Source organism: Fistularia commersonii, chromosome 11 (genome assembly GCF_037954325.1).
Source record: "Fistularia commersonii isolate RoL2024-O1a breed Wild chromosome 11, RoL_Fcom_v1.0, whole genome shotgun sequence".
In the NCBI taxonomy this organism is placed as follows: domain Eukaryota; kingdom Metazoa; phylum Chordata; class Actinopteri; order Syngnathiformes; family Fistulariidae; genus Fistularia; species Fistularia commersonii.
Genome location: NC_141294.1, coordinates 17,607,306 through 17,628,877, shown reverse-complemented (window position 1 = coordinate 17,628,877; position 21,572 = coordinate 17,607,306). Strand labels below are relative to the sequence as shown.

The 21,572-nt window shown below is 44.5% G+C and overlaps 1 protein-coding gene across 3 annotated transcripts; it reads left to right on the top strand.

The window, feature by feature from the left end:
* The first annotated feature begins 8,121 nt into the window (after nucleotides 1–8,121).
* On the top strand, nucleotides 8,122–21,486 carry ca14 (carbonic anhydrase 14). Of its 3 annotated transcripts, XM_086155532.1 has the most exons (13): nucleotides 8,122–8,262; nucleotides 8,509–8,532; nucleotides 12,408–12,587; nucleotides 12,704–12,849; nucleotides 13,757–13,852; nucleotides 13,942–14,008; nucleotides 14,657–14,814; nucleotides 16,038–16,164; nucleotides 17,112–17,135; nucleotides 18,028–18,112; nucleotides 18,247–18,282; nucleotides 18,949–19,002; nucleotides 20,263–21,486. In XM_086155532.1, exons 1-13 carry the CDS (start codon nucleotides 8,163–8,165, stop codon nucleotides 20,387–20,389), a joined length of 1,224 nt encoding a protein of 407 aa, XP_086011658.1. In that variant the 5' UTR covers nucleotides 8,122–8,162; the 3' UTR covers nucleotides 20,390–21,486. The 3 variants fall into 3 exon arrangements, with proteins under 3 accessions (XP_086011658.1, XP_086011659.1, XP_086011661.1); XM_086155533.1 differs by lacking the exon at nucleotides 18,247–18,282; XM_086155535.1 differs by lacking the exons at nucleotides 18,247–18,282; nucleotides 18,949–19,002.
* The last annotated feature ends 86 nt before the right edge of the window (nucleotides 21,487–21,572 follow it).

Genomic DNA, 21,572 nt, shown 5'->3' with positions numbered 1-21,572 from the left:
TCTCTCTCTCTCACACACACACGCCTGTACGCCGCCCGGGCCGTTCATCGATGTGTGTGTGTGTGTGTGTGTGAGTGTGAGTGTGCGCCGGCTCCCTCCCCTCCCTTAGCCACTTTACGAGCGTCAACATGTGCGCGGATCCACGTGCCCACGGTTTGCGCGCCTCCCATTGGCTGCCGGGGCCGGCCGCGACGCGTCCCATTGGCCGGCTCTCCCAGCCAGTGATTGCACTACGGCGCGCTGATTGGTCGTCTGCCCGGGCACTCACGGCCCTGCCCACTCATGTGTCGCCCGTGTGCGTGGTGTCGGGCACGGCTCGGCGCTCCACTACCGGGGAGGAGGCGTGAGCGGGTGTAAACACACACGCGCACACGCACGGCACCGACTCGAGTATTTACTGCAAATCACACGCACATGCACACGCATCGATACACATGCAAAATTCTAAATATTATGCAACACATCCGTCCGTCTCCCATTGAAGACGAGTGGCGATCCCGCAGTTCAAACCGCATGACGCATTTAATTTTGAATAAAAAAACAAAACAAAACAGAACAGGCCTGTCGATAGAAGCATCCAAAGGCACTGAACCTAAAAACAAACAAAACAAAAAAATGTAGAAAACATACCGGGGGTGTTTGGCTGGGATCAGGTGATTTGAGTCTCCAGCCGGCACCTTCACCCATGTTTCAACTTCAGGAAAGTGCAGGATCCGCGCTTTCTTTTTTCTTTTATTTTCTCCACTCGTTCATTCATTTATCACCTGAAAGGCTTATCCCGCGCTCGGGGTCAGGGGGGTTGCTGGAGTCCGTCCCAGCTGTCGTTGGGCGAGATGGGCGGCGGTCGATCGAAGGGCCACATTTAGAGACATGCAACCATTCACATGTCAAATAGAGACATAAAATTCACCCTTAGTCACACGTCATATAGGGACATGCAACCATTCACGATCTCATTCACCCTCCGCATAGGGACATGTAACATTTCACTCTTTCATTCAAATATCTAATAGGGACATGCAACCATTCATCCTCTCATTCACACTTCAGGACCCCCATTATTGGTGGAAGAGAACTGAAGGTAGATGACTGTTGCACCTTGTGCTGAAATAAAATTCTTCTCATAGCCATAAATAATAATAAAAAAAAAAACCCTCTGGCTTGATGCTCTGACTCACGTTCAATTTTTTTTTTTTTTTTTTTTGGAGGGGTTGGGGCGTCTTTGACCTCTGTGTTTGTTCAGCTGTTGCGTCCGTCACATTCGCAAATTTTAATTACAATCCCTGTTGATTTTCTATCAAGCTGTTTTTCAATCTGACCTGAATGACATGACATTCAATTTAAAAACACAGAAATGTATCTTTTTTTTTTTTTTTTTTCCTCTGAGCGGGCTCAGGGTTAGGATTCTGTTCAGACTTGTAGTCATGAGGTGGGGGGTGGGTGGCGGTTGTGTTGCTTCACCGCACTCCGTTTCAAATCAACACCACCAGTATCTCAAAATGCTGGTTTTCCACCCACGTGTTGCGAGTCCCCTTATTTTATTTTCCACGTGAATGTGATTGATGACCCTGTCGTCGCATCCCCCTTCAGCCTAGGTTACCGCAGAGTGAACCCGGTGACCCCTCACTTGCAACATAACGTGTATTTAACCTACACACACACACATACACACACCCGTCATCATTTTGGCATTTTGCCTCCCCCCCCTGCTAGCGTGAGTCATAACGAGACGTCGCCGGTTGGCCGGGGCTTCGTTTATATTCAGAGAATGGAGGATGCCTGGCAGCATCTCGCCGCGCTCTGCAGTCGGGGATGAGGAGGGGGGAGGGACCCCTCCCCCATACACGGCTTTACATGTAACATACATACAACATGAACCCACTGACCTAGCTCCTAAGCACACACTCACACACACACACACACACACACATGACAGGGTGTGCATTATGACTGACAGCACCTGTCACCTAGCACCGTGATCCACCGAGGTCAACTACCTGGACGACAGGTGAGCGTTGCAGCCTCGTCGTATTGTCAACAGTGTATAATGGTTAACCTTTAGTAATAGTAAACCCGGGGAAAGGGTTCCTGTTTCTGTGTCTGCAAGGGGACCGGGTCAATAGATGAACTCACCCACCCCCACAGCATTCCTCCGCAACACATGAACCCGTTGAACCTCCTCCGAGTTCATTGGTGTGTGTGTGTTTTTTTTTTTTTCCCCTTCCTAAGACCACCCCCAGCAATTTCCATCTCCCATCCCATCCCCCCTCCATCCTCCACCCTCCACCCACCGGCGCTTTGCACGTCAACCCCCAACCTGGGTTTCTACATTGGTGCTTCTCTCCATCCTCGCGCGTGGATCCAGGCTTTTTGGCGGTTGGGGAGGGGGGTGTTGCGGGTCAAAGTTCAAGGCTTCGGATGGGACATTCGACGCGAGAAATCCCCTCTTTTCATTTCTATAATCGCCCTTGTGGCGCGCTTGTTTTCTGTACATCGGACCCATTTATGACGACCGCCGCCGTGTAAGAAGCGCAGCCGTGCAATGAATTACCGAGAAATGTCCTCAAATTAGGTCAAGGGGGATTTATTTTAAATTCATTAATTTTCTTTTCTTTCTTTCTTTTCTATCAAATACAATAACATATGAATAATCAATTAGTATAAAACAATATATATCAAAAATAACAAATAAATAAAATATATATGTTTTGACTTTAATTACTGTATCCATTTAATCAATAGGCCAATGTTATGGCGATGCTGAGCAAAATCAATTCAGGTCAACGTGATGGATAATGCCTTCTAGCAGGTACTGGTAATTTGTGTCGCTTTAGATTTATTTTCAATTAGCATGCCAAATGGAAGTAAAAGCGTCTGTATTTATCATTGGGGGAAGAAAAAAAAAAATGAAACCGTAAATTTTGAGGAAACGGGAAACAACCGTCATTTTGTTTTGCGTTTCTTTTAACAATTTCCTCACAAATATACGAGTCATTTTCCGGTAGATGTGGAGTGGGGAGGTCAAATGACAAACATCATTTTTCAATTCCCCTTGAATTTAGTCTCTTCTTGAAAAGGGTCAAATAACTGGGAGCTTGAGCCAAAATCATGCGTGACAGAAACACCTTCCGCTCTATCATTCACTCCTCGGCTCTGCGTATCGCGTGTATTACATGATTTGACGCATTTTTTTTTTTAAACACATAAATAAGCATTTGCCGCCGCCTTGAAAAACTCTTCTTTATTTATCCAGGAGAGCTAAACAAAGGAGTGTCTGATCCTCCACCCCCTCCAATTCTCGCTCCGCTGCCAAAAAGCTCCGCAAACACAGCTCCACGTCGCTTTTTTTTTTTTTTTTTTTTTTTTTTAAACAGAGGAGGGGGGGCTGCAGGCGCTAGCATGGCGCGCGCCCTCGGGGTCGAACGCGCAAACAGGTGTGATGGGTTGAAGCCCGAGAGGTGGAAACCCGAGTGCCGGCGGTTGCGTGTGTGTGTGTGTGTCTATGGGGGGGGGGGGGGGGGTCAAGTTTGAGACAGATCGGACCGTTGGCGCTGAGGAGCGGGATATCCCGTTTCACCTGGAAACCGGTACAGCCGGAGGACAATAAAACACTGTTTCCGCTCCCCCTCCCGGCGTCAAAGATGAAGACGAAGCATTCCAGGTCTGTCTGTCATTTCTACGCCGACGGTTTCGGTCAGGCGTTTTCCGGATGGTCCCCAGTCTCACACACACACGCACACACAAACACTCAGCATCTCGGCGTGGAACTCCGGCCCGGTGCTCGGTGAAGTGGGTCAAAGGTCAACCGCTCTAAAGATGGGATTTTCTTTAAGAGCAGATGTTTTTTTTTTTTCCAAGAGTGACTCATTTTGTGTGTTTTTCAAAACGGGATTATCAGAATAACAACAACACAGACGGCATCCTAAAGCGGGGAGGTGTTTTTTTCTTTCAAAGTGAAAACAATTTTACTGGGCTTGACTCGGTGCTTATTTACTAATTCATCCCCTGAACTGCTTGACCCCACAGGATCCTGGAGGGGGTGGGGTTTAACCCAGACCTGTCACCTGTCAATCACCACTCGTCCTCTCCTTCACACCTACAGACTCCTTATAGCTGGAGCCTTAAAAGCCAATTATTTCTAAATATATTTCATTTAGAGCCATATATATCTTACTTTTAAGGTGACCTCTGGTGCTGCGTGGTTTTGTTCAAAGTGTCGCTTTATATTTGACCGTTTCATCTATGCAATTTTATCTTTGCATATTAGACATACCGCAGATCCAAATGCAAATTCTTCTGTCCACGTAGCCTGGAATGCATGTAATCATCGTCTTCTCTTCTTTTTGCCATCTTTTACGTCACAAGGGTTGAAGCGGATAAACTTGTTGCCTATTTGATAAAATTAATTTCTTCACCTTTACAACGACCCGAACGTGCTCGGAAGCCTGACCAACGGGTGACCCGAGAAATTTATCCTCGAAACGAATATCCGTTTACTTTAAAATGACACAGTATTATGAAGAAATATCACAAGTATTTTAAAATCAGTTCCAAACTGATTTTTTTTTTTTCAATTCAAAATTGTCTGGGAGCCATATGCCGCCACCGGAAGAGCCATAGGTTCCCGACTGCAGCCTCATAGGCTTCAATTTCTTCGAGGAAGGAACCACAAGGTTCAGGTGTCAAACAACAACATCCTTGTCTGAGGGCTCGAGATGGAGAGGTCCTAATCCGTTTTACCTTAACATCCACCAGATGTTTATTTTTGCACCACGATAAGAAACTTAAAGTCATTAAAACAATAATAACCTCTAATGTAAAGTGAATTTACCCACGATTGGTCTGAAGCCTGGACTGAAGATGATTTTAATTACTTCTAGTTAGGTCCAAATGAGCCGGCAGATGTAATAACCACACTTTTGTGTTACCACAACAATAAATATTTCTCTAACACACACACACACACACACACACACACACACACACACATACACACACACACACACACACACACACAGGAGTGCATTGAAACTCCATTCCTCTATAACTCCATCCTCTACCAGAGACGGCAGGTTGTTATTTTTTTGTCTCCCCTTCGCGGAGGGATACACCTGGCGCCGCGGCGGAGGGAGACAGCGGCGCCTCCACATGGATTTATGAATGAACTGGGAGGCCACGCCCCCTTCAAAGGGGGGGGGAGAACCAGCCAATGGTGTGAAGTCGTTCCTGAGGAGGCGGGGCTAAGAAACGGCCAATAGGAGGCCGGAGAGCGTTACCGCTGTTGCATAATTTTGGCTGGAGAGCTTCACGTTGGAGCAGCCGGGACGTGATGGGGGGAACATGGAGGAGGAGGAGAACATCCATCTCCATCTATCTATGCATCCTCTCCTCTTTCTTCACCTCTTTTTACTGTGTTAACCCATCCATCCATCCACCCGTTCCGCTCAAACTCTCCCTTTCTCTCCACACCCCTCTCCTCTCTCTTCTTTCTTCACCTCTTTCTGACAACCATTCATCCTCTCATCTTTCTTCACTTCTTTTTACTATTCTGTTTACCCGCCCACCTCTCCGTCCCTCTTCTCTTTGTTTTCTTCACCTCTTTTTACCATGTTTATCCATCCATCCATCCATCCATCCTGCTCTTACTCCTTTCTCTCCACATTCCTCTTCTTTCTTCACCTCTTTTGAACAATGTATTTTATCTATCCATCCATCCTCATCTTTCTTCACCTCTTTTGACAAATATGTTTACCCATCCATCCCATCTCCATCACTCCTATCCATCTATCTATCTATCTATCTATCTGTCTATCTATCTATCTATCTATCTTCACCTCTTTTGACCAATCTGTTCATTCAGTCATCCATCATTCATCCATCCTCTCCATCTCCCTCTCTTCCCCTCTCTCTACTTTTTCACCTATTTTCATGTTAAATCCTCATTCCTCTCTTTATCAATTCACCTTCTCCCATCCACAAGTGAATCAATCTATCTATCTATCTATCTATCTATCGATCTATCTATCTATCTATCTATCTATCTATCTATCTATCTATCTATCTGTCTATCTATCTATCTATTTATCCATCCATCCATCCATCCATCCATCTATCATCCCGGATATCCGGTGGCTGATAACCGATGACGTCACCGGAGTCCACTCCATGGCACGAGAGCGCCCCCTAGCGTCCACCACTGGAATTACACCATCCTTTTATAACCTCTCTAACCTCCGGCGGGGAGATAAATAATTTAAAGGGAGTTTAAGTCGAAAAACTTTTTTTTTCGGGTTCGCAGTGATGCAACTTCCCGCAACCATGACAGAGAAAAGCCCCCTCTAATTCCCGGTGAGAAACAATACAGAGCAAGTGAAGGAAAGATTTTAAATCATCTAAATGAAATGAAATAAAGGCTCCAGTTCCTTCTTGTTTATCAGTCAAAAGGTGTCAATAAAGGTTGCTTTTGAACAACGACAATCTTAATACACAAAATATTAATCAAACTAAAAGGCAATGAATCAGTGAACTCGGCATCACTGGAGGAGGTTTGTTAGTGGACGTCGCGCTTTAAATGATAATGTTTTGGAAATGAAGTTGAAAATATGGCAACATTGTTTATATGGCAGTTAAATTAAATTAAATAAAAGATTACAAAATAGGAAAGACCTCTATCCAGGTGATTTCTGTGTCCCAGGATGGGATTATCTGGGAGGAAAATAAAAAATAAAAAGATAAGTAAATAAGTATAAAAATAAGACAGAAAAGAACAAAAGAAAATAAAAATTACAAAAGAAAATATGCTAAGATAAAATAAAATGTAAAAATAATAACAAAATAAATACCAATGTAAATAAGACTGAATGCCGTTTTTTCAATTAACAATATAATAATAAAATTAATGAACTATTTACATTGAAATTATAAATATTAAATTACATAAATTTGATTGATAAAGAAAATTCAGTAAGATAAAATTAAATGCAAAACCAATGACAAAATACGTAGATGAATAAATAAATAAATAAATGAATAAGATTGATTAGCTTTTTCTCAATTAAGAATAAAAGAATCAAAATCCTAAATATGAATTTTGTGGAGCTTGGAGAAATAAGGTTATCTCATTATTCAGAGTGTGTGTGTGTGTGTGTGTGTGTGTGTGTGTGTGTGTGTGTGTGTGTGTGTGTGTGTGTGTGCTCTGAGGTTGTACCATTATAAACAGGGAGTAGTTAGATAGATATATAGATACACTGATTGTAGACTTATTGCTGCTTTTTCTACAAGAGTATTATTGTTAAAACATAAATTACATTTACTGCAGATGGATGAAAGACAGGATAGACAGATTGATAGATTATTCCATATATAGTAATTGAAAGGACATATAAACTATTATAAATTATACTGTCAGACAAATGGACAGATGGTTGGAAGAAAAGATAGATAGCAATTGTATTTGTATATTCTCAATTATTAACTATATTTATTGCTAAATGGATGGATGGAAGAAAATATAAGATAGATAGATAGATAGATAGATAGATAGATAGATAGATAGATAGATAGATAGATAGATAGATAGATAGATAGATAGATAGATTTCATCAATATATAGCAATTACAACAGTAAATACTCAATTATAATTTTATCAATTGTGGGACAAATGGATGGAAGAAAAGATAAGACGGATACATTAATCTATACAAAGAAATTGAAACTGTATTTATCTTATCAATTAAATAGGAGGACAGATGGACGGATGGATGAAGACGATAGATAGATAGATAGATAGATAGATAGATAGATAGATAGATAGATAGATAGATAGATAGATAGATAGATAGATAGATAGATAGATAGCAATTATAACTGTAAATACTCAATTATAGATGGAAAGTTTTCCCCCTCTTGTCCTTCTCTGGCCTCCCTCTCTCTCTCCCTCTCTCTCTCTTTCTCTTTTTTCTCTCTTTCTCTCCCCCTGCGCCTCCATCTGTCCCTCCTGTTTCCTGGAGGGTCTCGGGCACCGAGCCGGCCAACAGAACCACGGCAGGTGGACCCTGCCGCCCCCCCCCCCCTTCTCTCCCTCTCTCTCTCTCTCACTCTCTCACTCTCTCTCCCTCTGGCTGCTTTGATTCATTTCTGTTTATGGTCAAGAAAGAGTGACATGGGCTCTTTGGGTCTCTCTATCCTTCCCCTGCCGCTGCCGCTGCTGCTGCTATTGCTGCTGCCGCCCGCCGTCCGACGGGGACCCGCTGCCACGGCCGGTAAGAACTCATTTCCATCACAATCAACTATCCCTCTACTTCTTCTTCTGCCTGTTGTTGTTGTTGTTGTTGTTGCTTCCATGCTGCAGCCTCCGTAGGGGGTCGACCGCAACAACTTTGGCTCTCACCGGTGAAAACCCGGACTTTGGAGATAACTCTTACGACAGCAAACCTTGATAACAGGATCAAATAAGGAGATTTTTCTCTCCTCCTCTCTCCCTCTCTCTTTTTTTTTTTTTTTTGCAGAGGAAGTCACCTGGACCTACACGGGTGAGTGAATTCTAAGCCTATTAAAGCAAGAGTAGAAGTGTGTGAGTGTGTGAACGACTGAGGACGTGTGATGAAGATGGGATTTTTATTGATTTTGATTTTATTTTAAATGCTTTTTCCTCTTCTAAAATACCGGCTGGAATTCATATCTCCCCTGCCTTGGTTTCCCTCTCCTTGCCTCTCGCACGGTGTTACTCACAGTTCAGCAGGCTGGCAGCGGCTCTCACACTAACACACACACACACACACACACAGGCACGGCGGAGGGCCCAGGGTTCGAGACGGATAAGAAAAAAAAAAAAAAAAAAATCCCCCGAGCCGGCGGAGGGGCAGGTGCACGGGGGGACGAGGGAGCCGGAGAGGGCGACGGGACGGGCCGAGGCCGCGCAGAAAGGGATTGTGGGCCGTATTGTTGCGCGGCACAATAAGCGATGTGTTCATTGTGCCGCCGAGCCACACTGGCCGTCTCTGCGGCGCACAATGACACTGTGGGAATGAATGGGGGCCGCGCACGTTACCAGGCCGCCGCATTCAGGAAACGCCGATGTGCACGGGGACGCTCGGCGCGCGCATGCACGTTGGTGCGTGTGAACGGGCACGCATTTGCGTCAAACTTGCAGGAAAACACAGAAACACATGTATAAGTTTATAGACGTGTGCACACATGAAACATGCAAGCAAACACATGCACAGATACACTCATACACACACGGATAGAAAACATGCATAGAAACTGGCACACACACATACACGCACAAGCATAAATTGGGCAGGAAACACACATATATATATAGACACGCACACACAAACGTACACACACACAAGTTTAAACTGGCAGGCAAACACAGAAACACACACACACACACACAAACATAAAACATGCATACAAACACATACATACATAAATGCATTTGGACACACACATGCAGTTACTGACACACACACACAATTGCACACAAAGACACAGGCACATAAAACATGCATACAAACACACAAGTGTATGCATGGACAAACACACACATACACACACACACAAATATGCATACAAACTCGCACACACATACACATACTGATATACACACACACAATAATCATGCATACAAACACACACATACACATGCATACATACAAACACACACACAGTGCACAGTGAAACACAGGTACTGTGTGTGTATATAGATAGATAGATAGATAGATAGATAGATAGATAGATAGATAGATAGATAGATATACATACACACACACACACACACACACACACACACACACACTGCACAGTGAAACACACTCACACTGTGCACAGTGACGCACAGGAGATGCTTAGTAAAACACACACACATAGGATGAACTGTGAAATAGAAATAGACATACACACTCCCACAAACATACACAGGGTGCACGGCAAAACACACACACACACACACACACACAGGAGATGCTTAGTTAAACACACACACACACGCACACAAACACACACTGGGTCTACGGTGAAACACACACACAGAGGAGATGCTTAGTTAAACACACACGCACAGGATGTACAGTGAAACACACACAAGGGATGCACAATGAAACACACACACACACACACACACACACACACACACACACACACACACACACACACACACAGACAAATGCGTGTGTGGACGGAGGCTGGTACCAGACGCACGGTGGGACCTGAGCTGCCATTTGACAACACTGGTAAAAGTTAGCCGCACAATGAGGACAGTCATTTCCACGCTCATTCACTGTGGAGATGTGTGTTGCCATGGCGACGAGATTGACGGCCAATCGATTATCCACGATAGCTTTAATATTTGATCCCGCTGTCGTTCCCCGCCTTCGCCACCAGACTGCCCCACTCTCAGGAAATTCCTGTAAACACTGTAATTATGTGTGTGGTGTTTGTGTGTGTGTGTGTGTGTGTGCTTGCGTGGCATGTTGTGTGACATGGCCCCACATGACGTGAGCTGTTAGCTGTTAGCTGAAGCGGAATTTTCACACACGAAACAGAAGAATCTCATGTTTTCAGGGACGCGTTCGACGATAAATGATGTGTGTGTGTGTGTGTGTGTGTGTGTGTGTGTGTTTATGTGTGTGTATAGGGGCTCTGGGAGGCGAACATGGGGGGGGCACAATGGGGGTCATGAGGTGTCAGTCATGCATCCAATCATTCCCACAATATACACATAATCTGTGTGTGTGTGTGTGTGTGTGTGTGTGTGTGTTTGTCTTTGTTCCTGCATGGGATTGCATGCTAGTAGAGGTAAAACAACAACAACACACACATCTACAGAGAGGGTCAGAATTTTTCGGCCTCTGGTTGCCATGGCGACCTCCATGACGACCAGCAGCGGGGCTGCTGCGGGTCCTACTTTTTGAAGTGGCGTCGTGGCGTGGGTGCTGGGTGAGGGTAATGATGGGGTCACAGCTATGTGTGTGCGTGTGTGTGTGTGTGTGTGTGTGTGTGTGTGTGTGTGTGTTAAGGAGGTTTCAGTGGGGGTGTAGCTTCCCCCCTACTGTACGTACTGTAAAGAGGATTTTCTGCTTCACAAAAGCAACTTTCACATTCGTAAGAAAGAAAGAAAAAGCGCACACTGTGTGTATGTGTGTGTGTGTGTGTGTGTGTGTGTGTGTGTGTGTGTGTGTGTGTGTGTGTGTGTGTGTGTGTGTGTGTGTGTGTGTGCGTGCGTGTGCGTGCGTGCGTGTGTGTGTGTGTAAAGTACAGACAAAAGCATTCCTCCTTTCTCTATTTGCAATTGATATTCAGATGATATTCACACGTCCGTCTCTCTTTCGGACTCTTTTATTCAAACTTTTTCTTTCTTTCTTTCTTTCTTCTACACGGAGATGGTTTGTGTGTGTGTGTGTATGTGTGTGTGCGTGTGAAGGCGCGTGCGTGCATGTGCGTGTGTGTGTATGTTCAGGATCCCAAAAACGTCCTGCGTTTCCCGCTTGTATTGCTGGTTGTGCTGAAACACGGATTTCTCGCAAACATACACCAATAAAATAATTGAAATAAATTGACTAAACAAAATAATATACAAACTATAAATGTTCTTTTTTTTAACAAATTCTGTTTATCTACTTATTAATAATAGAACATGTATCATCTGCTTGCCCTCTCTATATGAGAGATTTCTTAATTATTATGTTTTCTAAATTATTATCATTATTATTATTATTATTGTTATTATTACATTACAGCTAATTCCAATCCTCCTGGAGAGAGATGCTGGCTCAGAATTCAAACAATTATTTCAAGCACCTTCAAGTAACAGCATTATGTGATAATAACGGAAATAACCATAACAATAAACTAACAATATTAGCTTTTTATGGATTTTTTTTTTTTTGTGAAAGGGCCAATTGCAATTGGACTGATGGTACCAAGATTTAGAGGAAATATGTTACCTACTACTCTTTCATATTATATTATATAGCATTATAATGTATGATTTATTGTCTTATCTTATATCGCATTGTATTACACTATATTACATTATATAATATTATATTATGTTATTTCATTTTTGTGAACATTTCCTGTCGCAATTGGTTGTTCTCCCTGGCAACTTGAGACAAATTAATTGATAATTTAATTTGAAGTCCATTAAACCCTCCCTCATTCTCATTTAATAAACCTACTGGTATTTTCAGCTTTGCCTTCCAGCAGCTATGAAAAGGAAAGAAAAATCATTGTTCATTTCTTCAATCAGGATGTGTGCGTGTGTGTGTGTTCTATTTTAAACACCGGTAGTGAATTTCAATAGATGGCAGCTTTGTTCGCAGCGCAGGTGTGTGTGCGTGTGTGTGTGTGTGTGCATGTGTGTGTGAGGCGTCACCGTGCGGTGTCTCCCCTTCGTCCCCAGGCCTGGTGGGCCAGTCCCAGTGGCCCGACTTCTTCCCGGACTGCGGGGGTTCGTCCCAGTCCCCCGTCGACGTGGTAACGGCTCAGACCAAGTACGACCCCGGTCTGGTCCCCGTGACCCCGCTAGGCTACAGTCAACACGGCAACAGGCCCTTCGCCCTGCACAACAACGGACACACAGGTAACCACGGCGACCGGCGGCCTTCCCTCTCCTGGGTATCCTGGCAACCCCGGCGTTCAGGTTTTTTTTTTTTTTTTTTGTTCTGCCGTTACCTCTGTCTTTCCCGTTCCCCGCAGTGGTGGTGGAGCTGCCGGACTGGATGGGGCTCGGAGGGCTGCCCTGGCTCTTCTCCGCCTCGCAGATGCACCTCCACTGGGGCAGCGGTGGCCCGAGCCACGGAGGCAGCGAACACACCCTCGACGGGCTGAGCGCTGAGGCCGAGGTGCGTTCGGGCGCCGTGTGGAGAGACCCGACGGTATCCGGCTGTGGCTTCAGGGAGTAAAGTGACGGACTTTAAATGTTGTCATTGACAGACTCTTAAAACACTAATATTGAAAATATTATGAATCATAAATAATATAATAAGTAATATAATTATTATTATTGATTTATTTAATGTTATTTAATGTACCTCACAACCCGCACCAGGATAAGTGGTATAGAAAATGAGTGAAATAATGAACCTACAATATATAATATAATATGATATAATATATGATGTACCTGAGGACCCTAACCGCTGGATAAGTAGTATAGACAATGAATGAATAAATACATCTACAATATAATATAATAATGCATATAATGTCATATAATATCATTTCATGTATGATGTATCTCATGACCCCAAATGCTGGATAAGTGGTCTAGATAATAAATGAATGAATCCACAATACTATATAGTAAAATAGAAAAGAGTGGAATATAATATAAAATAATATACCCTGCAAGTCTAATAACCGGATAAGTCATGTAGATATTGAATGAATGATTAAATGAATTAACTAATTCATGATTAATGTCATATCATAGAATATAATATAGTATAATATAATAAAATGTGGTGTAATATCATATTATATAATTGTGTGTGTGTGTGTGTTTGTCTGTGTGTGTGTGTGGATATTCAGCTCAGAGATGAATATTCAGAATGACATTTAAAAAAACAGTGTCAGAATAACTGAAAAAAAGGAAAAGCAGTTCCGGGCATGACCCAAAGTTGCCATGGAGATATAAGAGCCGGCAATGCATGTTGTTAAATCCATGGTTTGGGACATTTTTGTGACAATTTTGTTTTCAAGAAGTCGACAGCAGCGGGTGGAACTAACCGGGCTCTCGGTTTCCCACAGCTGCACCTGGTCCACTACAACTCCGAGCTCTACGCCAACATGTCCGCCGCCATGGCGCAGAGGGACGGCCTGGCCGTGCTCGCCGTGCTCATCGTGGTATGCAGAATGGCGCCCGCTGATGCCCCGCCCCGTCGCCCCACGCCAGGGGTTTTGCAGCGCCTCAATGCTGAGCATTTGTTTTCCAGACCGGCGAGGAGACCAACCCAGCGTTCAACAACATCCTCAACTACCTGGGCCGCGTCAGACACGCAGGTGACGCCCTCTACAATTTATTCATTCACGTTTTATGTCTTTTCCATTCACGTCAGCAAATCAAATGTCCCTATTCGGGCGCATCGGCCTCCTTCAGTCATTCATTCATTCCAGCTGTCATTAGGCGAGAGGTGGGGTTCACCCACCCTGGACCGGTTGCTAGTCGGTCACATGGCTGTATGTCGAAACATACAACTTCTGATCCACCTCCCAGCAGAAAAGGGAAGATAAACAGACCCTCAAAAGGGTACTTGCTAATTAGCATTATGAAAGTGGCTCAGTTGTACCTTCAAAAAAAAAACAAAAAAAAACACAAGGTCACGTTTTATCCTTTCTTGGTATAGTTTCAATCGCATTGCTTATTAAGCCAAAAAAAGGACCAAAAAAATATCCCCACATCTTGGGGACATCATATTCTGATTGTGTTCAGAAGAAAACCTTGGTCATGATTTTGGCACATGGTTGCTCTCGCAAACAAGATGTCCTCCCTTGAGGACGTTGGGTTTGTTTTGGTCATATATGGTCTGCCGGGGTTGATAGACCTTCCTGTTTTCCAAGTCGGTTCCTTCTGCATGTACTTTTATATTTTGATTAGTAACATGGAACTGTACCTTTAACAAATATTTCTAATTTTCTTCTTGCTGACAGACCAGAGTGTGCTGATCCCAGGGTTTGACGTCGGGTCGCTGTTGCCCGCGGACCTTGGCCGCTACTATCGCTACAACGGCTCCCTGACGACGCCGCCCTGCTTCCAGAGCGTCACCTGGACGGTCCTCCACGAAAGGGTGCGGATCTCCAAGGCGCAGGTGAGAACCAAACATCTTTCTGATTTTCCAGCTGTTTCCAGGCTCTTTTCTAAGGACACAGTCCTGGTTCAACTCAGTTCGGGCGGTGTTCCATCACTTCATGGCGCTTCCTCGATGTGGACGGGGCCATCATCATCAAGTGGTGGTGCCAAACTGTCTTGATCATACATGACACAAAAAACTCTTAAGCAACGGACATGTAGGCTTCTTGGCGCACAAACAGAAGAGCAATTGAAGGCTACAGGCGGTGATTAACCATCCTCACATGTAGTGTTGACATCACTTTTAGTAGCAGCTCGGAACCTAACCTGAAAAGGAACTAAAGAAATACAGGTATAAAAAGAAGTACCAGGTGCTAAAGAAGTACCAAGGGCTAAAGAAGTGCCAGGTGCTAAAGAAATGGGGCAGCTGTGGCTCAGTTTGAAGAGCGGGGCGTCCAACCAATCAGAGGGTTGAATTCCAGGTTCCTCCTGTGTGTGTGTGTCGAAGTGTCCCGAAGTAAGACTGAGCACCAAGTTGCTCCCAATTGTCCGGTTAGCATCTTGCATGGCAGCTCTGCCGCCATTACGGCGTGAATAAATGAGTGCTTTCTTGTGCAAAGTGGTTTAAAACCACCGTAAAGTGGAGACCATTTTTTAAGTACCTGGTATACAGTACTTCTTTAGTACCTGGTACACAGTACTTCTTCAGCATCCAGTACCTGACATTTTTTTGCACCTGGTACATAGTGCTTTAGTGGCAGGTACCTGATACTTATGTAGTACCTGTAAATAAGTGGAGTGAAGACCAAAGAAGTACCAGCTACCAATGGAGCACAAGGTATCAGGCACTAAAAAGGTAGCTTGTACCAGGTAATACAGAAGTATGAGGTACTATATCAGTATTGCTTTATTTGCCAATTAATTTTGCAACAAGGAATTTGCTTTGGTTGACAGTGCTAAACAGACAACATGTAACAGGCATTAAATGAGTGAAAAGTGAAAGTGAGTCGTACCATGCGCAAGAGCCAATTTGCATAAATTTAAATGTATATATTTGTTTATTCTAAATTTAGTTTCATGAATATTTCAAATGTTTTGTAGATTTTTTTCCTGAAATTTATTCATAATTTTGAATGAATTTTTATTTTTAGGTTTATCTATTTTTAGGGTTTTCAGAATTTTTTTTTCCCCATCAAATTTCAAGGTAATTTCTGCCCATGTGTTTGTTTCGCTTCTCCACAGCTACTGAGGCTGGAGACCATCCTCTACTCGAGCAAATCTGATGATCGAGATCAGATGCTGCTGCAGGATAACCACCGCGCAACGCAGCCACTGAACCACCGCGTCGTCTTCGCCTCTTTCACCGCAGGTCAGAGGTCAACGAACCCCCCCCCATCCCCCACCCCCGCTGCGCCACCACAAAGAAAAACAGAAACCAGAGTTGCTAAGATGTCGCCAAAAATCCTCAGAAAATGTCAAAAACTAAAAATTGAGCGAAAGTCAAAAAAATAATAACAGGAAATTTAAAAAATATCCCCTTGAATGAAAAAAAATGACAGAAAAAAAATATAAAATGGCAAATCGAATAAAACAGGATGAGGGAGTCAGACACTGACCTGTCAATCATTCACTCCTGGCTTAAATCAGACTGAGGCCACACACACACACACACACACACACACACACACACACACACACACACACACACACACACACACATTGACAGAAACACCGTAATTGTTATTTAAAAAAAAACAAAAAAACAATTGACCTAAAAACTATGAAACTACTCATTAAACCTTTCCTCCCCAACAACCTGTGAGCATCTGGCCTTTTTTAATTTTTTTCAATATGAACTTCCCCTTTCCAGGAATTAATAAAGGATAAAGCCGGTGGGAGAAAACATTTAAAACGTACCAATGGATAAGCTAAAAATGAGAAAAATGTAAGACACGTAATGAGGTAATAACACGTAATAGACAGTGTAATAACGGCTTAATAACAGGACAAAATCCACTCAGAAATACGGAGTTACAACCACACATTTGCAATTAGTTAGTGATGGCGGGGGGACAGTGGCTGGGTTGTTCTCGCGCCGGCCTCGGCAGCGAAGAGCGGAGGAAGACGAGGTGGGAGACGGAGGGATAGACAAAGACAAAGGGGGAGAATTTGTGCAAAGTTCTCATTGTGGCGAGCGACTGGAGCGGAAGCCTGTTATGTCAGCGCCGCCGTCGGACATTTTCAAACAGCCGCCACCTCTCCTCTCCTTTGCAATCCTCTCCTCCCCTCTAATTCTTCTCATCTTCTCCTCCGCAGACTCGGCTAAGGAGCTCTCGTCCGGTAAGTCGGCGGAGACTTATTTTGGAAATTTCGACCCGTTCTCTCCTTCACCCCCGCAGGTGACGTCACTTTTATTTTGAAAATATGCAGCAATTATGTTATATTTTTCAGGTGAATTAAATGTCCGACTTTTCACAAATTCAGGAGGAATTATTTTAATTCCGGTAAGACTTCGCGATAGATCAGCAGCCGGGTCGTTTTCTCTCCACAGGTGACAGATATTATAGATTTATCATATTTATTCATTTTAGATGAAATGACTAATTTAATTTGAAATACCAGGGAGAAATAAAAAAAAAAAATCAACAGGACAACATGAGAAAATAAAAAATAAAATAAAATCAGAGCAAATGACTTTTGATTTAATATAATGGCTTAATATCTAATTAATTAATATTCCCTCTACTGGAGGGAATACAGTTTTATTTATGTTATTAAGTGATTGCTTATTTATTATCAACTTATTTATTTTATTTCACATATATTAAACCCAATTACTATCCAGAAAAAAATATACTTCCTGTGGCTAATTAGCAGTTAGCCCATAATTAGCCTTTTTAGCCAATTTATTTTCTTGCTTATCGAAGCAGTTTACCAAGAAATGTGATTTTCCCGCTTTTCCTGCGATTTTATTTAATTTATTCCAACACAAGTATACCTTGAAGAAATTAACTTAAACCAAGCAATATATGGTTTTAAATGAAAAAGAAATGACAAGAAATCAGAAGTAGCTAAAAATGTGCTAATGAATTAGCAATTTATGGCCTTGTTGCAATATATCGCTGAAAAAAGTGGCACGTTTTTACACACGCACATGACTTGCACAAATCAAATCATGCATCATTCAAATTTTAAACAATTAGCATGGAGAACTACCTGGGTTTGTGTCCAGGTGAGGTGACGGCCATCGTGATCGGCGTGATGTGCGGCTGCGTTGGCCTGGCGGTGATCGTCCGCTTCATTGTCAAGACCATCCGGTGAGACGTTTGCTTTTTTTTTTTTCTCCTCTGGTCCCCCTCCCTCCTTTCTTCCGTATCTGTCTCCATTTTGACGGCGTCCTCTCGAATACCCCGCGGCGTCCACTCATTCTCCGTTTCCCATCTCCCGCCAGGTTTTTTACCTTCCTGCACCGTGAGAGAGTGAACAGGTGGAATAATTAATCCGGCGTGTGTGCGCGCCCGCACGCTTCCACAAACACACACGCACACACACACACCAACTGACTTTTACCGCCATCTTTAACCTTCCCTGGAGCTCGGCCTGACCTCGAACGGAGAGGTACAAAGGGGATAGCATGGCGGGTAAACGGGGTAAGGTAGTACTTTATTGACAGTACTACCTCGCCCTGTACTCACACAGCAGCACCCGTACTGCAGTACTGCATACTCGGGTTTGATCCGGACCCCTGTTATTGTCGTGTTTCTGACCACGACAGAAAGCCAAGCTAAGATTAGCGCCGCGGATAATCCGACGCTACCGCCTCTGATGCAACAAGATGGCCGCCTCCCAATGTTTATTGTTTACCCCGCGCCGTAAACCGCCCAGGAATGAAAAGCGTCTAGGTTTCCTCCCAGAGAATTTGCCCCCCTGCTGCCGGGCTCCAGAGATTACACCTTTAACCCTCTGATGTCCGCCGTCGGGCGCTCCTCGCCGTCGCCTAACAGGAAGTGAAAAAGACGGAACGGTGAAACCAAACTGGATTGGGGGGGGCCTTCTAGGAACCCCCTGAACCCCTTGTCTTCAGTATAATTAATCCGTCTTGGGCGTCCGGCCCCCACTGACTGGCTCTTGTGTGTTTCTGGTCATGTGACAGCTCCACCTCGAGCTGGGACGTCCTGCCCAGTAACCGGCCCGCTCCCTTACCCAGGTCCAAAAACAAACCCAGCCCGTCGGCCTTTAGCTACCAGTAGCGTTGCGCCTAGCTGCGCTTTAGCGACCCGCTCACTGCGTCTCATCCTCTTAGGCCTGACCTTAACACCTCTGGCGGAGTATTAGTTATGAAGGACATTCCATCAAGCAAAGTAGTTCCCTGTTTGCATCATAACACCCGCAGAGCTCGTGGGCTTTCTCATGTTCGTCGTCTTAACCAATGCTCTGAACTACTGCCGAGCCTCAGCTTTAGCTTAACATGCTAAGTCCGGGAAACAAGGGGCTTTCAGTGTTTCCTCGCAGTTTCCTGGATCCGAGGAAGCCGTGCCGGGACTACTTTCCTGACAAGGGGAGTCACTCACCTCAGTCAGCGGGAGTTGGGTAATTAGCTGTGCTAGTTAGCTTAGCACAGTGGACGGTAGTCGTGCACCAAACTCCATTCACAAAAAAGCCGGTTTAAATGATGTTAGCTTTCCGTGACGAAGCTGCAGTTTTCTGTTCCTCAACACTTAGCATCGCCTTGTTGTTACTACTGGGTGTATTTGATCAGGGCGGCAAAAGACAACCCCTTGTAGTTTCATATCAAAATTTTTTCAGCGTATTAAGCCAACTTGCATGTACCAGATTGCTAGCTCCTGACTATGCACGTACTATCCTGCGATCAATGTTCTCTCTTTTGCCATTATCTTCGATCAAACTTTACCACAGGTGATGAAAATCCTCAATCTGGCATTGGTTAGCATATAGCTTAGTTTTCAACTAGCCCGCAATCTTCCACAGCACAGACTACAGCATTAGCCAGAATTTGCAAGCTGCAAGAAAGCCATCGAGCAGTTAAGCGAACACAAGACGGGTTAGCTACAACAACCAGGTTAGCTACAACAACCAGGTTAGCTCAAAGACGAGCGGCGCTGGTCTTGAAGAAGCATGTCTTACGCGACTGATAAAACCGCCGAGTTCATGCGTACAACATCCCGAAATATTCGAGTACCCAGGGTGATGAGGCCGTAGATGAGGAAGCGCTGCAGCCAGCGGATGTGAGTTGTAACCCTTTCACCTCATCATTGCTTTCACACCCATTCACTGGCCGTGTCATCATTCTCCCCTCACTCTGACACATTTACCCCCTCCCTCCCATGCTTTGTTTATTTCTGAATAAACAGCGCCCCCAGCTGAACGCCACACCAAGCTGCACTAACGAGAAGAAGCGCCGAAGGCCGGCGCCGACTCCCTCACTCTCTGTGGGTTTTCCTTTCAGGATAAAAGGGCCGGAGAAAACAAAAGGGAGACAACAGGAAGTGGCCCTCAGCTCCGCGTCGGGGGCGGACAGGAAGGAGGAGCCCTCGCCGTCCTCGCCGCCGCCGCCACCCAAGGCGGAGCCTTAGCCGTTAGCTGCAGCGCCCCCTCCCACCTCCCCGCACAGATTGTGATATTTCTATCCACCTGCACGTGAAGCCCCCCTGGTGTAAATATGTCGGTTCTGCCGCTCGTGCGAAACGCATGGTGTCGGGGCGTTGGTGTAAATACGTTCAAGATGACCTCTCTTCAAATTAATTTAATGATAATTAAATAAATAAATAAAAATCACGCCTCGTTACGTTTTCCAAGGGGCGGAATATTTCTCGCGCCGGAGTCCAGGAACTCAGTTTGTTAAATTCGATCTAATTTAATTTTTTAAATGGTGATTCATCCATCCATTCATTCATTCATTCATTATCTATATGGGTTAACCTGCACGCAGGCTTAGCTCAGCTGTGATTGGACCATAGGACCTGACCGGTCACTGCGCCACATATAGAGACATACAACCATTCACTCATTTATTCACGTCATATAAACACAAAGTTCACTCTCATTTACACGTCATTTAGAGACACGCAAACATTCACCCTCTCATTTAACCATTTACTCCATGCATCCATTCGTTTGCTCATTCACATAAATGCATTTCAATTTTTTTTTTTTTCTGGCCTGAAAATGTTCCGCCCTCTCCCAGAATCAAAAACCCGGTTCGGCAGGTTCGATTGTTATATTTCTATTTATTCTGTTTCCTTGTTGGCGCCTCGGAGCCACAAACGCTACCAACGGACTCCTGGTTTGACCCGGGGCTGAGGGTCAAAGGTCAACCGGTGTCTTCCAGAGCCTTCCAGGACTATTTTTGTCGTTACTAGTAAAAGTCGGAGGATCCTGGGCGGCGGAAGGTTACGACCGTTCTCCGCCCCGACTCCGGCCCCCCGTTTACAGACACTTTAGCGCCATCTAGTGGCCATTGACAGAACTACAGGCTGGATGACCCCGACTGAGGAGAACGTACGAGAAGATACTAAATGCTGAAAATCAATAAATGTCATGAAGACCACAGAAGCAGGTGGCGCTGGTTGGGCTCTTTATTTTAAAATCTCTGTCTGTCCCTTTGGTGTTTGGAGGACAGGAGGACGGTGGAACGAAAAGAGGGAAAGAATCTGGGGAGGTATGGAGGACATGGAGGTTAGGTGTCAGGGGGAGGAGGCGAAGGGGAGGTGGGGGATCGCAGGGTTTCAGATTGTTCTGAGAGGAGGAACCTTCACG

Bases quoted from the DNA above. Each gene is read 5' to 3' on its own strand.
- ca14 (XM_086155532.1), top strand. From the start codon at position 8,163: ATGGGCTCTTTGGGTCTCTCTATCCTTCCCCTGCCGCTGCCGCTGCTG. The intron at 12,850-13,756 runs GTGCGTTCGGGC...GGTTTCCCACAG, and splicing joins GGCTGAGCGCTGAGGCCGAG to CTGCACCTGGTCCACTACAA. The intron at 16,165-17,111 runs GTCAGAGGTCAA...TCTCCTCCGCAG, and splicing joins CTTCGCCTCTTTCACCGCAG to ACTCGGCTAAGGAGCTCTCG.